Source organism: Leptidea sinapis, chromosome 16, assembly GCF_905404315.1.
Source record: "Leptidea sinapis chromosome 16, ilLepSina1.1, whole genome shotgun sequence".
Lineage (NCBI taxonomy): Eukaryota > Metazoa > Arthropoda > Insecta > Lepidoptera > Pieridae > Leptidea > Leptidea sinapis.
Genome location: NC_066280.1, coordinates 11,166,223 through 11,180,626, shown reverse-complemented (window position 1 = coordinate 11,180,626; position 14,404 = coordinate 11,166,223). Strand labels below are relative to the sequence as shown.

Sequence of the window (14,404 nt, the reverse complement as noted above, 5' to 3'; positions counted from 1 at the left end):
GTTAGTGACCCTGACTACTAAGCTAGAGCTCCCGGGTTCGAACCCCTGTAGGTGCAATCATTTATATGACGAATGGATGTTTGTTTCCGAGTCATGGATGTTTATTATATGTATGTTTAAGAAAGTATATCGTATTAAATATATCGTTGTCTTGTACCCATAGTACAGGCTCTATGCCTAGTTTGGGGCAAGATAATTTGTGTAAAAGTGTGTCAATATCATTATTTAATGCATTAAATATTTCTCTAGTCCTTTATTTGTTAATGGGAGTGATAATAAAATACCACCTGGTCACTGACAAGTACTAGGATCTCATAAATAACTGTTAGATTAGATAAAAATAAGCCGATACGTATACTCAACGAGTGCCTTTCGTTAAACGTTCTATTAAACGTTTACATTCCTTTGAACTGAACAATGTTCAAAGCATTAAAAACTCTTAACAAAGAGTTCTTTAACATAAGATACTCATTTGGAATGAAACAGTCTCCTTCGGCTTAGACCATTCTATTGACAAACCTTTTCCCAGCCTTATTAAGTAATCCTGCATTTCAATAGCCACTCGTAAATTTCTATATGGTGACTTATTTTCATTTCGAGAATGTTCCTCTGTTTGACATCCGCAATGTTCTTTGAGGCATGCGTCTCTTTGTTTCACCACAACAGTAATAGCCGTAATCCTGTATTATTTACTTTTGTCCTTTCGTACTTTGCCTTGGTTTTGTGTAAAAATCTCATTAGTAGCTTGTCTATCATATAACTTTATTATAATTGATTGCGAAGTAACTATACAACGTTAAATATTTAAAGGAGACGGATACCCTTTCATACATTATTGGGCCAAGATGTAAAAAGATGAAATTGGAGTCAATATGTAGCTTATAAATTAAAAAAGCATCACTGAGAATTTAAAGATTTTTGGCTTTCTGAAAGCTGAGATAAAGAAGGTTTTGTAAAATTGGGGTTATGCAATATATGGGAAACAATCTATATTAAAACAACAGATTATTGAAATCCGATTGGTTTTTTTGTTGTACGATAATGATCATAGAAGTTTAGCAATATCAAAAGTCAAATAGAAAAAAGGAAAATATATACAAACATACATTCAAATGACAAATCGCGTAGGTACGCACAAGCCACAAACAATACTACGAAACGAGTTATTGACATTGTAGACAATTCTGTGGCTGTCACTGTCAGCACAGATTAAAAATACAGAACGAGATTCAGAATCGACTTTTTCTTCGATCGATTTCTTTATAATATTAAGTTGATATTGTTTTTTATCTAAAGACATGTTATTTTAATTATAATGTATTTTTGTAGGTATTTTTATTGAATCAATCATCTGGTGCAAGTGGTTTTGGGATGAATTGTATTAACTCATTCATATTAATCAATTATAGTAATCGATATCCTATTTTAATCGTGAATTTTAAGATGATGAAAACTTAATTATAAGATTTCTCGTTTTCTAGATTGTGAATTAGGGTAATTTTCTATATTTTTAAATAGAAAAATATGACAATTTTCTTAAACCATATCTCAACTTATTACATTTTGGCCCAGAAATCCCCGTTTCCTTTATAGTTATACAAATAACAAACAATACACGGCTTAGTAGATGGCTTAGTAATGGATATTAATTTAAATATTATGAAGCCTTTGAAATTGTAATATTTTTATTTTAGTAAACCCGACGTTCAAGACCTTTTCAGATCTCTTTTTCATTAGGACTGAAACTCAGGTTAACTAAAAATTTAACTTTTACATAAAAATCCTTACGTGTTTTATATATATAATATCCGGACGACCGAGCCTTGCTCGGATTTTTAAGAATGTACAGAACTTGAACAAAAAAAAAAAACTAATAGGACATCTGGATTCGAACCGGGGTCTTCTGCTTTCCGGATCACCCAATGTCCCATCTGAGCTATAATAGTCTTGTATATAGTGGCGAAATTTACCTTTGTATTCTAATGTTATTGTAGCTGTTTCTCATTCAAACATGGATAAAACCATTTTTTTTAAATTGAAACCTAGCTAGATCGATTGTTCACCCCCGAAATCCCCCATACTTAATTTTATGAAAATCGTTGGAGCCGTTTCCGAGATTCAGATTATATATATATATATGTGTACTCGCCCTTACGGTGATTTGACGGTTTGTAGGAAGTACAGGTCTGGCTAATATAGGTTTTTATTAAATATGTGTGTGTAAGGCACACACAGTAGAAGTGCAACTTCTCAAGAGTTTCTGATTAATTGAAAAGTATTGATAAAATAAACAGTCGCTTCATGTAAGCTGTTTATTTATAAAAACAAAAAAATTTAATAGTAATAGATTATACGTCATCTAGTGTCACTTTCATAAACTATTTCGTATTTCCAATTCGAACACTGAATCTATCGAGTATAATACGACAACATAACGGTTGCCGATAGATGGCGCTGATCACAGATCATACCTGTTTATGTCTGTATCGTCTCGCTTTTTCGTTTCATCGAGTTTAGAATCGCAGCGATTCTAAAGAAGTTTCACTTCAAAAATATTTGAATTGAAGATAAAGATTTTGCTTTTATTGAAACATTTTGAGGTACTGGTTCAGTCAATTACTTTTTTCTTTATAAACCGAACAAGAAAATTTTATGGGAGCGTGTCATTTAAATGAAAACTGCATTCAAATCGGCTTCGCCGTTTTTAACCTTAGCGTGCACAAACAAGCAGACAAAAATTATAAATCCTTTTCTTTCGTCATGGTTACTTGAGCTCATCGTGTATAGACAGTATTTTATATTCAACGTATAGACCTTAGATTAGGGATTGGTCTCCGCTTCGCTCCAACTAGATACCGCACTAAGTAAGAACAATAGCTTTTTAACTACGGCAACAATTAGATGCTTGTGTTCGTGGCATCGTGACACTCAATGGCATCTTTCAAATTTTGTAACATCCGCTTCGTGTTATTTTACACTGAAATTAATAAAATACAAAATACTTATCTACTGATGATATATTATGATCCCAGTGTCTGTCTTATTTCTTGTAGTTTTAATTTCACAAAGTTTTATTAGGGAACTCGGCATTTTAGTTTCAATTATTAGCAAAGTTTAACAGAACATGTGGCACGTAACGTCACACGTTGTTTGAGACTGGCACGTCCACGTGAGCGTAGTATTAGTTGCCGCACTCTGTGACTACGCCTGCGGTATCTAGTTGGAGCGCAGCGGAGACCAATACTTAATAACCGCTAAAGACAATATGTTTATATTTTATTAAATTACTATTGATTTTTGACGTTTTGGGGTATAAAATATTAGTAAGTATATTTGTTCCCGATGTTTCGTATTCACAGACACTATAAAAAAAAGACGTGTGGCACTCGGGGACTGCCGCGGTAAAGCTATTGCATAGCATTTTTATCAACTTATGCAATTATAATTATTTATTTATTTTATTTATGCAGTATTTTTTTTTTGATAAAATTAATTTAAAAAAAAAAAACAAACGGGAAGTGAGTTAAATTTGATTACAAACAGACAACGGGACAGGTGTAACTAAATAAAAATTCTTGTCATAATAATAAAAATTAAAAAACGTGATAAAAAAATAGGGAAATTAAAAAAACCAAGACGTACCCCACGCCCGAACCTGAGACTTTCTGCACAAAAAGCATATGTGATAACCGCTGTTCCACGGCAACTGCAATAACCGTGGCGAAATATCTATATAGATCTAGTAAGTAAGTGTTAGGTTATTTTCGTTACGGAATTTCTGGATTCGGTCTCCACGCTCAAGGCCCGCGATAGAAGCTATGCAATAGCTTAATATAAAAGTATTCAAATTCAAATATATTTATTCAAAATAGGTTATAATATCACTTATTGAAATATCAAAACTACAAACGTTGTATTGCCTATATTAAAATCGCGATACAAAAGTAACTGTTGATCGTAGATGGCTGAAAATTTGAAGTTGTATTAAAAAAAATGTCAAAAAACGTGGACCACCCTTAACATTTAGGGGGATGAAAAATAGATGTTGTCCGATTCTCAGATATGCACTCAAAATTTCATGAGAATCGGTCAACCCGTTTCGGAGGAGTTCAAAGTTTAACACCATGGCACGAGTATTTTATATATTAGATAGTTTACATAATAAAATTTATTATTAAATTGCCTGAGGGCAGTCGCTCCATTCGCAATCTGTGGTATCATTATGAGAGTCATTTATGTTATAGTAACCTTTACGTTGTTTTGAGTCGGCGGCTAGAGGTCGGATGTTGCCAACATTAAAATTAAATAATCTTATCGTTAACCGCGCTTAGATTAATTTATTTTATTTAAGTTCGCTTGTTGATTAGTGTTCATAAAAATAATAATGATGTATAAAATATTAAGTTACGACTAATTATAAATATTTTTTCATTTTAGGCTCCGTATGAGTTTAGTTAGTTTGTTCATTTTCTGTTCTTTGTCATATTGTGGCAACGTGCAGGGGTGCAGCTTATGAGTGAAATCAGAAAATTACTTTTAAACTTATCAATTTCATAACTTTTTTAACGTTTTTTAAATATTATTATTTAAAAAAAATATTGAAGTATGCGTTACTTTGCGGAAATCCATAATTATACAAATGATTAAAACTTTCTTTATTGTTAATTCCGCCAATATTTGTCGAGATTCTCTTGAGTCTCGAGCCAGATTTTGGCGAGACAATACGTCCTGAGGATGCCTCGTGTAGAGGCGAAACACGTGTCGAATTGTTTAAAAACAACCATTGGTAGAATGAACAGTAAAGAAAACTTAAATCATTTCTATATTATGAATTTGTTTTTGTTCACTTTGGGGTATATTTTGTCCTTTATTTACAATACGAAGTGCAGAGCCTACGCCTATAGATTTCGCTTTAAAACCGTTTCGCGGTTTAGACAACTAGCCAGCACGATAAATGTAAAAATTAAGGCATTAAGGCGAATTAACCATATGACGTACTTGTGACTACTTCGTTTTCACGTATACGGATCGAACTCTGATCGGACGTAGCGCGAAAGCGCTCTTAGGGTTACATTATCTGATCCAGATGAATAAATTAAACGATATGATTTTTTTGTGATGCTAGTAACATTTTAAAAGTACTGTAATAAATCATTTTCCTTTCCTTGTGTACAAGCCTATTTATGTTATTTTGCGAGAGTTTCCTCTATTTCCAATCAGAAAAGTCATCGCGAGAAATTGTTCCCGAATATATTACGTTTAGATACAATAACTCTATGGATGTTGTAAAAAACGCGCGCTGGTATTTGGATCTTATTTATTTTATGTACTACAAAATATATCTATTATTTTAGTAATTTTTCTTAATAACTCAATAAAGTAACGCCAAAACAAAGCAAAATCAGAAAAATTGTTCATGACCTGAAGAAGGTTTCACTCACGCATGCAATCTTAGATTTTATGACAAAACTTGAAGTAAATACATTAAAAGTTTTCAAACATAATAATGTTTACTAATTGGCTTGAAATACGATTGGCGTACGACTTCGTAGTATCCCAAAAAAGTTAAAGTTCCGTACCTTTTCACATATTCACAAATTTTATAAATATTACAGAAAAGATAAAAATATTTGGAGCATCATGAAAAAGTTTAAAATGAAGACTAATTAACTTTTGACTATGCATCACATTTCTTAATTAAAACTACTTTTTTCGTATCATCAAAACTAAAACTTGATTATTCAAAAGGGTTTCATATTATTATAAAAAATATAAAAAAGAAATTTAATTTAATGGTGTTTAAATGTGTAATAAATTAATAATAAATCTCTTTAAATTTTAATTTTATTATATTAAATATTAATAATAGAATTGTGAAATCCGACATGTTTCAGTATAACAGTAGTGTTTTGCATGTTAATTTACAAAATATATTGGATTTTTAATAATATTATGATAACATCTTAGCCATGTTTCTTGCAAATAAAATTTCATTTCATTTGATTTCATAAGAAAAACTTATTTCACGAGATGTCGTCTTAATGACCATTTCCTGTAATTTTCCAGGGTATAATTTAAAGTAAAATTACTTTTAAAGTTTACCTAATTCACTGCTGGTCTCAGCTTCAATGACTTGCACCATGTCCCGGGACCTCACGTGCTGCCTCATGAGATGAGCCCGGGAACGGCCATGCCGAATGGGGGCCCGTACGTGCCTCCAATGATTCACTTCACTTCTCAACTCGCACTGCACTAACGTCACGAAGTATATTAGCAGGAGGGTCCGCATTGTACAAGTCCGCCCTCGACGAGCGACAGGCTGATACTGAAGGTCTGCGAAAAGTTTTCAAGTTCCAAATTCAAAGTTTTGATTTTTAAATCAAAACTTTTCCCTGAAGTAAAACGTAGCGTGTGCTACGGCGTAGTATTTAGTAGTAGTTACAATTTTTGTCGGTACAATTTGTATGCAGTGAAAGAGTTATTAATTTTATAATAACAGTTACATGAGAATTATTGTAGTATATGATTATAAAGGACACGCCCTAACAATGAATCTAATTAATGGTTTTGTAATTACATTATATATTTTTTTGTAATAAATATATTTTTATCTTATATAAACTATAACAGCGCAACTTGTAAAATACCTGTGTATACTGTTCAATTCTGCAAGTATAGAATCAACATGCCCTTTCTATTTGTTTATACAGTTCTTGGAATTAAATTGAATTTTACTAAATTTGAATTAGCCATATAGTTAATATTTAATTTGAAATTACAGGTTTTCATGCTAGAGTTCGTCTTATTAAAACATAAGCACAACTTTCATTTATTTGTTGAAATACATAAAATTGAATAAATGTTTAAATTCATAATTAGCAATATTTAAAAAATCTTAATTTTTTAGAAGTTGATTGTTACATGAACAATTAAATTGTACTAAGAAAATTGAAATTTTCATATCTATATAAGATTGAATATATTATTAATATGATACCTTTTCATCTCCATAATAATTAATTAAACAGATGCCCAAATGAAAACATAATTGAAAGGATCTATGCTCGCGGTGAAATTTAATTAATACATACGTAAGAATCGGTAATAGGTTTGTAGTATAGTATCTTAAAAAAATTATAGTATCTTACTTATTAAATCATGATAGAAATTAATTTGAAAACATTAAAATTTGTTTTCAAATTAATTTGTTTAATAAATTGCAGAATTGAGGGCAATTACGTCTATATTCGAGCTCAAAAATATAATTTGTGCTAGAGTTAGCTGTTCCTATGTTTTTGAGCTCTTTATAAAAGAACTGAAACATATATTTGATCAGTTTTTAAATTAGGGAATAATTTGAAAATATATTCTGAAAGTCATGTCTGATAAAAGTTTAATAAAACACTATTTTTTTCATTTTCAAACGGCCATATCTTTTGAATGAATGAACCGATTTTTAAACGGTTGACGGCATTCGACGCAGTTTTTTGAGTTTCAATTGTTCGAATTGTTTTTTCAGAATGTCGAAGGTTTTCTTTCGTAAACGATAGCTCATGAAATAATTAACCGATTTTGATCGGCTTGGTAGCGATCGACGTGGTTTTTTGATGTTAAGAGTTGATTAGTTTAAAAGTCATTCCAAAAAAAAGTGAAGGGTTTTACTTCAAAAAAAAACAAAACTGCTTAAATCATAACATATAAAACATATTTTGATTTATATAGGGTCCCATTCAAGTGTTCAAGGGGGCCCACACATTTAGTGATTAGCTTAGTTATGCAGCTATGTGAAGTATCTGATGTAGAAATGGTGGGCCTATTTAATTTTCTAATTATTATGTTCTACATTTTATTCTTTTAGTGCATTGCGGACGATATTTAGACGAAGTTTGTGCTGCAGAAGAGGGCTAGTCACTATTTACCTAGGTTCTAAAGAATCACTTAGAAAAATAAATTATGAAATACATAAACCTTAAAAACTTTTGCCTCTTAATATTTTTTTCTTAGTTTTATGTATATAAGTACATTAGCAAATATTTTAGAAACTGCGTTACACATAGTATTAATGTCAGGGAAAAAACATTAATCTGTGTATACACTTTTATAATAAAGTCCCAGCCACTGTTCAGGCATTATCAATAAATAAATTTCAATGTTTTATTAAAAATGGCTCTGTCATAAATCCTACTACTCCACAGCTGAATATCTAAGTGATCCGACAGCCTGGGACTAGAGTATGATTATTTTACAGCAATTTCAATGACAGTACAATATTGTATATCTCATTAAAAAGAGTGCAAGGAGAATCTAGTATATTAGAAATGACATCAAAACGAATTGTAAAGGAATCAATTTTGCGAAAATAAATGCCTTTTATGCCTTTTAATATTTTCAATCCATTATTTATCACTATAGAGCTAATCAGGTGGTTAAATAAGTAACACTTGATAAACTCTGTAGTATATTTTCATTCGTATTATTACATTTTCAGAGGAAATGTTTGATGGAATCACGTCATTTACAGCATCAATCACGATGATTGATCGAATGAAGAAGAATTCTATTGACATAGATAAGAAGTAAGTAGTAAATTTTTGTTTTCAATGTGTTTGGAAGAAGTGAATCCATCTCAAAACTTGCAGCCGTGTGATGTTTTTACTGAAATATTTATAAATCTTTTACCTTTAAACGAGCAATACTTGTATATATTATATAATCTGAATCTCGGAAACGGCTCCAATGATTTTAACAAAATTTAGTATATATGTAGTTTCGGGGGCGCGAAAACGATCTAGCTAGGTTTCTATTTTAAAAGATGTAGTTTTATCCGTGTTTTAGACAGAAACAGCTATAATAACATTAGAATACAAAGGCAAATTTCACCACTTTATACAAGACTATAATAGCTCGGATGGGACATTGGGTGATCCGGAAAGCAGAAGACCCGCGTTCGAAACCAGATGTCCTGTATTTTTTTATTTTTGTCCAAGTTTTGTACATTCTTAAAAATCCGAGCAAGGCTCGGTCGTCCAGGTACTAAGATATTAAAATTTTACTTTTGCGGCCTTCCAAAAAAATCCGTATAATATTCCTGAGAATATAACTAGAATATACAAAATGTTTACAAATAGACATATTATTTACATATAACAATGAACAGTTTTTTTTTTGTATATAATTTCTTTTCAGGAATAAAATTTTACGCTTACTTAATATTTTGTAGAACCAGTTATTAAATTTAGACTAAAATAGATATTAATATACCATTATTTAAATATTATAATTTAAGGCTGAAATCGCGAGCGACAACTTACCCAGATAAACCCTTTAGGGGTTTTCGTAGCATTTAGATTGTGAAATTTTATTGTATGCTTTGTTTTGAACAATAAATGAAAAAAAAAATTTTGGCAACATTTAAAAAAAGTTTGTGTTTATTTTTACGTAGAGCAATATTTTTTTTATCTGATTTAGATTAACGTTTTAACCATGCATTACTATTAATCATTCGTGGTGCTTAGGAATTATTAGAATTTCTTGATAATCATGAAAAATTGTAACACTTGTAAGTTAATATATTTTTTGTTTTTCTATGCATGATTCTTCACTATGCTCGGTTTATGCTATGTTTACCTGCAAGATTAAATCAGAAATGAGGAGATCCGTAGAAGAATCGCGTTGACGTCTAGCATTCCACAAGCGTTTTACAAGAAATTTCTTGCCTCGCGCTATGGAATCAATTATCGGCTGCGATTTTCCCAAACCGAAACGACTTAGGCACCTTCAAGAAAAGAGCATACCCTTACCTTAAAGGCCGGCAACGCATCTCTTGACACCTGATGTTGCGGATGTCCATGGGTTAATGCCTCACCTCTCCCCATCCCGTGAGCCTCTTGCCCGTTTGCCCCCTCGTATGTAAAAAATAGAACCAAAGTCACCAACATAGACAAATGATTGCGAAAGCAGGGCACATAGTTCGATGAACAGACGGTGGGGCAAAAAAGTTCTCGTATAGCGACAACGTATCGGAACACGGTGTGTTGGTAGGCCCCCTACAAGATGGACCGACGATCTGGTCAAGATCGCCGGAATAAGTTGGATGAGGGCAGCGCAGGACCGATTGTCGTGGAAATCTTTGGGGAGGGCCTTTGTACAGCAGTGGACGTCTTCTGGCTAATGATGATGATGATTATGATGAAATCTTCACTATTTATTTACATTTGCATTATTTGGAACCATTGTATAAAGCGGTTGTTCTAGTCTTGAATGGTATCTTGGAACGCATTCACCTCAGGACTTGTAAATCGTATACCCCTTAGCTTTGAGTTTCTGAATGTAATATAAATCACAATGTTCAGAATGGAAATGTGTGCTAGATCATCATTTCTGTATTTGAGTCCCTCAATAACTCATTCGTGGCTAAACTGGAATGTGAAGCCGCACTTTCGTGACGAAGGACAACGTGCCTTTAAGGACGATATTTGCAAATATTTTCGAATATTCTGAACAAGCTTGTATTTCCATACTAATCAAGAGTAACTGTTCTTTGGTTTTTATGCGTAAGTGTAGTAAAATTTCCTGATTTGCCGAAAAAGAAACAACCTTTTTCTCACACTTATCTTAACTACTTTAACTTATCTTAACTTTCGTTGGAAAATCTTCAAAGTTCAAAATAATGTGGTTTACTACTGCCTCACAAATTCCCAAACGATGCCATAGTGTAGTAATAAATAACAATCATTCATTTGCAAATACCTAATTTAATAATTGGATTACAAATCACCAGTGGGGGCCCACCTTTCAATCCCACCTTCACCATTTCATCCTTTGCACGGATGCCTCCTAGATTATGGGTACCACTACGGCGCCTATTTCTACCGTGAAGCAGTAGTGTGTAAGCATTATTGTGTTTCGGCTTGAAGGGCGCCTTAGCATCGTATTTTTCAAGGTGACGAGCGCAATTTTAGTGCTGCTCAGAAGTTTTGGGTTTCACAAGAATCCTTAGCGGTACTGCATTGTAATGGGCAGTGCGTATCAATTACCATCAACTGAACGTCCTGCTCGTCCGTCCCTCGCTGTCATATAAAAGTCCAGAACCGTATAGTAAGGCCCACTTAATCTGAATCTGAATTTATTGAAATAATCTATATCTATATATATATAAAAATGAATTGCCGTTAGTCTCGCTAAAACTTGAGAACGGCTGGACCGATTTGGCCAATTTAGGTCTTGAATTAATTGTGGAAGTTTTAAAGGGAAGGTTTAAAAGGTGAATAAATAGGAAAATGCTGCTAAATTTAATAGAAACAACAAATTTGTTTTTCCGTGATGTGTCCATACATAATTTCTATGAAAAAATTTACTGACGCACGGTTTGACAGTTCTGCTGTGAAACAATTTCATTACGACAACAGGGTGCATATTTCACGAAGTAATTTTTGATGTTATGATATATTATTGACAAATTCATATGAAAACATAATTTTATTTATAATATACAGAACAACGTCTGTCGGGTCAGCTAGTTAAGAATAATTATTGAATGATCTTATTTTATTTCTAAAATAAAATGATAATGTATAAAATTCATCGTCTATTATATTGGTACAATAGCTCCTTGTGGAACTCATCTAAAGCGACACAATAATGTTTCGACCGCAATCACCCCAGAGGTTATTGAAAATGTTGTCCTTGAGTAGTAGGAGGCCAAGCGGTAGGTCGTGATCTCAGACCGGAATTGGACTCTGAACTTTGTTTTAGTTTCGTCTGCCACAACGTATATATCACAGTGTATTTATTATCTTATAACTTGATATTGATATGGGTACGAAAGATTCATGCCGTCTGCCTAATTTTAAGTTCACGTTTTTGAGGTGAAAACCTCTTTAGCAGAATTGAGTACTTTTCTTGGGATGGGTATAAAATGTTAAACTCGCGTCAGGACACGTGGCCTGATCAAAAATTGGTTAGACAATCGTTGAAATTATGGATGAAAGATTTATACTTCTAACTAATTATAGTTTGGCTATTTCAAATTAATGGTCATTTTTAGTGGTTGAATCATTGTGATTGCGAAGCCGATACACCGCGAGGTTGAGGGATCGAATCTCAGCCGTGAAATATTTTTGAAGTGAAAAGTTATTTAGCGGCATTGAACACTTTTCTTGGGATTGGTATAAAATTTTTAATTCGCGTCAGTACACGTGACCTGATTGAAAATTCGTAAGACAATCATTGAAATTATGGATGAAAGTTGATTTTTTTGAGAAATAAACTTTTTAATGCAAAATAATTTTAATAGTTCTGAAGTGTTAAGTTTTTTATGTAATATAGATTCTCACTTTTGGGCAAGATAGCGTAATAAATGAATATTGTATTTAACCACATAAATACTAGTACTTTTATACTGATACATAAAGAAATTCATGCGAACCATTCAAAAATTCACAAAGTTAATGTTCAAGTTTTCACTTCTGCCGGCACTCCCGGGGTGCAATCCGTTATTTTTTTGCCTCTACTTCCATGTATATTGACTACAAAATTATTTTTTCAGAGGTATAATTTATTATATTATGTTTTATATATTATATATATCATATTTTTATGCTAATGATCGTCAAAACTATTTTTTCAATTTTTTTAATAGAAGCTGTGAAGCTTTTTTTATAGAATATTGCTCTAAAATATTTTTCTATTCTATTCTAATATAAATTGTAATTAATGTAATTTAATTATTTGTAACTTGTTATTAATATTAATTGAATTGTAATTTCATTCCATTTGTATTTTGTATTGGTTGGTTATGTGTAAAATGAATGATTAATATTTGGCTAGTTACTACCCTAATAATGAAATCGCATAACTGTTTTTCTTAGGAACTAATCAAATTACTATTATAAAGCTCATTAATGTTAAAAGCTTTGGCATTGTTTCTTATTTATCTCTCTCCCTTCATTCAACTCCCACTGTGTTTATTTCCTTTCGAGATAATGAATAATTAATTCCTGTCTTCCTAAATGACAACTAAACGGTTTTGTGCCTTGCTACCAGCATTGTAAACGGTTTCGTATTTCGTTTCGACGATTGAAATGTCCTAAATAGTACAAGTTAATTCTACTTGCTGTAATTGGGAGAATTTTTGATAGTGTTTAGACAAAGTTTCATACAGCGAAAACTAGTTGTCTTCTTTTATATATCGCATTATCCTTTTAATGTGTATATTGTGGGATATATAACATACCAGCTGATGCCCGCGAAAAGAAAACCACCGCCTATCTTAAACAATTATCATATTCAGAAACGGAGAGTCTACTGTAACCTACTCACTAAGTATTAAACGCACACACACACACACATTTTATTTCTATTTATTATTAATTATTTCATTGGTCATTGTCATTTGTCGAGGAATCACTGACCCCGAAGATACAGTTTTAACTAGTTTCGGGGTCAGAGGTCCACCCATTTTAGTATCACTGCAAAACCGTTTTCCAATGTTATTATTATTACAATTAAAGATAAAAAGATGTTAATAATTAGTATTACACAATAAATATTGTACATTTAGTAAATTAAGTTACGTGCAGTGAGTGTAAGAAAAAGATGAATTTAAGTATTATTATTACTTGGACAGCGTATATAAAGAGTTTGTAAAAATAATAAGCAAGTTTGGAATTGAAGATTAACTCATGACCTATTCCAGTACCGATTCGTGTCTTTACTCCCATTACTAACATATTGTAGGAATCATATTTAGAGGAAGATTTCTATGGCAAACTAAACCTACTATTGGTATTTATAGCGATTAATAGCGACATCAACGTGAATTGCAGTTTTTCAAAGATCCCGCGGGAATCATGGATTTTTACGTGATAAATTGTAGCCTATGTTCTTTCCCAAGCTCTAGTCTAGTGCTGTACCAAATGACATTAAAATTTGTTCAGTAGCTCCGGCGTAAAAGCGTAAGATGCAAACTTACATTCACATTTAATATTAGTAGGAGTTGGATGATGGTAACAGAAACAATAATACAAGTAAGCTGATACATTGTATAAAACGCATAACAGGCAATTTTTTTTCTTAAAATTGATTCCTTTAGAATTCTTTTTGATGTCTTTTCTAATATACTAGATACTACTTTACCAGTAGGCGTCTATCCATCCTTTGTACAGGATGCCAGCTATATTATGGGTACTACAACGGCGCCCATGCCGTGAAGCAGTAATGTGTAAGCATTACTGTGTTTCGATCTGAAGGGCGCCGTAGCTAGTGAAATTACTGTGCAAACGAGACTTAACATCTTATGTCTCAAGGTGACGACGAGCGCAGTTGTAGTGCCGCTCATAATTTTGGGTCTTTCAAGAATCCGGATCGTCACTGCATTGTAATTGACACACTTTTTACACGAATT

The 14,404-nt window shown here is 32.2% G+C and overlaps 1 protein-coding gene across 1 annotated transcript in view; it reads right to left on the bottom strand.

The window, feature by feature from the left end:
- The window catches only part of LOC126968670 (probable G-protein coupled receptor 158), a 234,977-nt gene extending 228,696 nt beyond the window's left edge, over window positions 1-6,281 (bottom strand). The window contains exon 1 of the mRNA XM_050813709.1: window positions 6,103-6,281. Coding sequence (XP_050669666.1) covers window positions 6,103-6,169 — 67 coding nt within the window. The 5' untranslated portion in view covers window positions 6,170-6,281. The remainder of the gene's footprint in view (window positions 1-6,102) is intronic.
- Window positions 6,282-14,404: the final 8,123 nt, after the last annotated feature.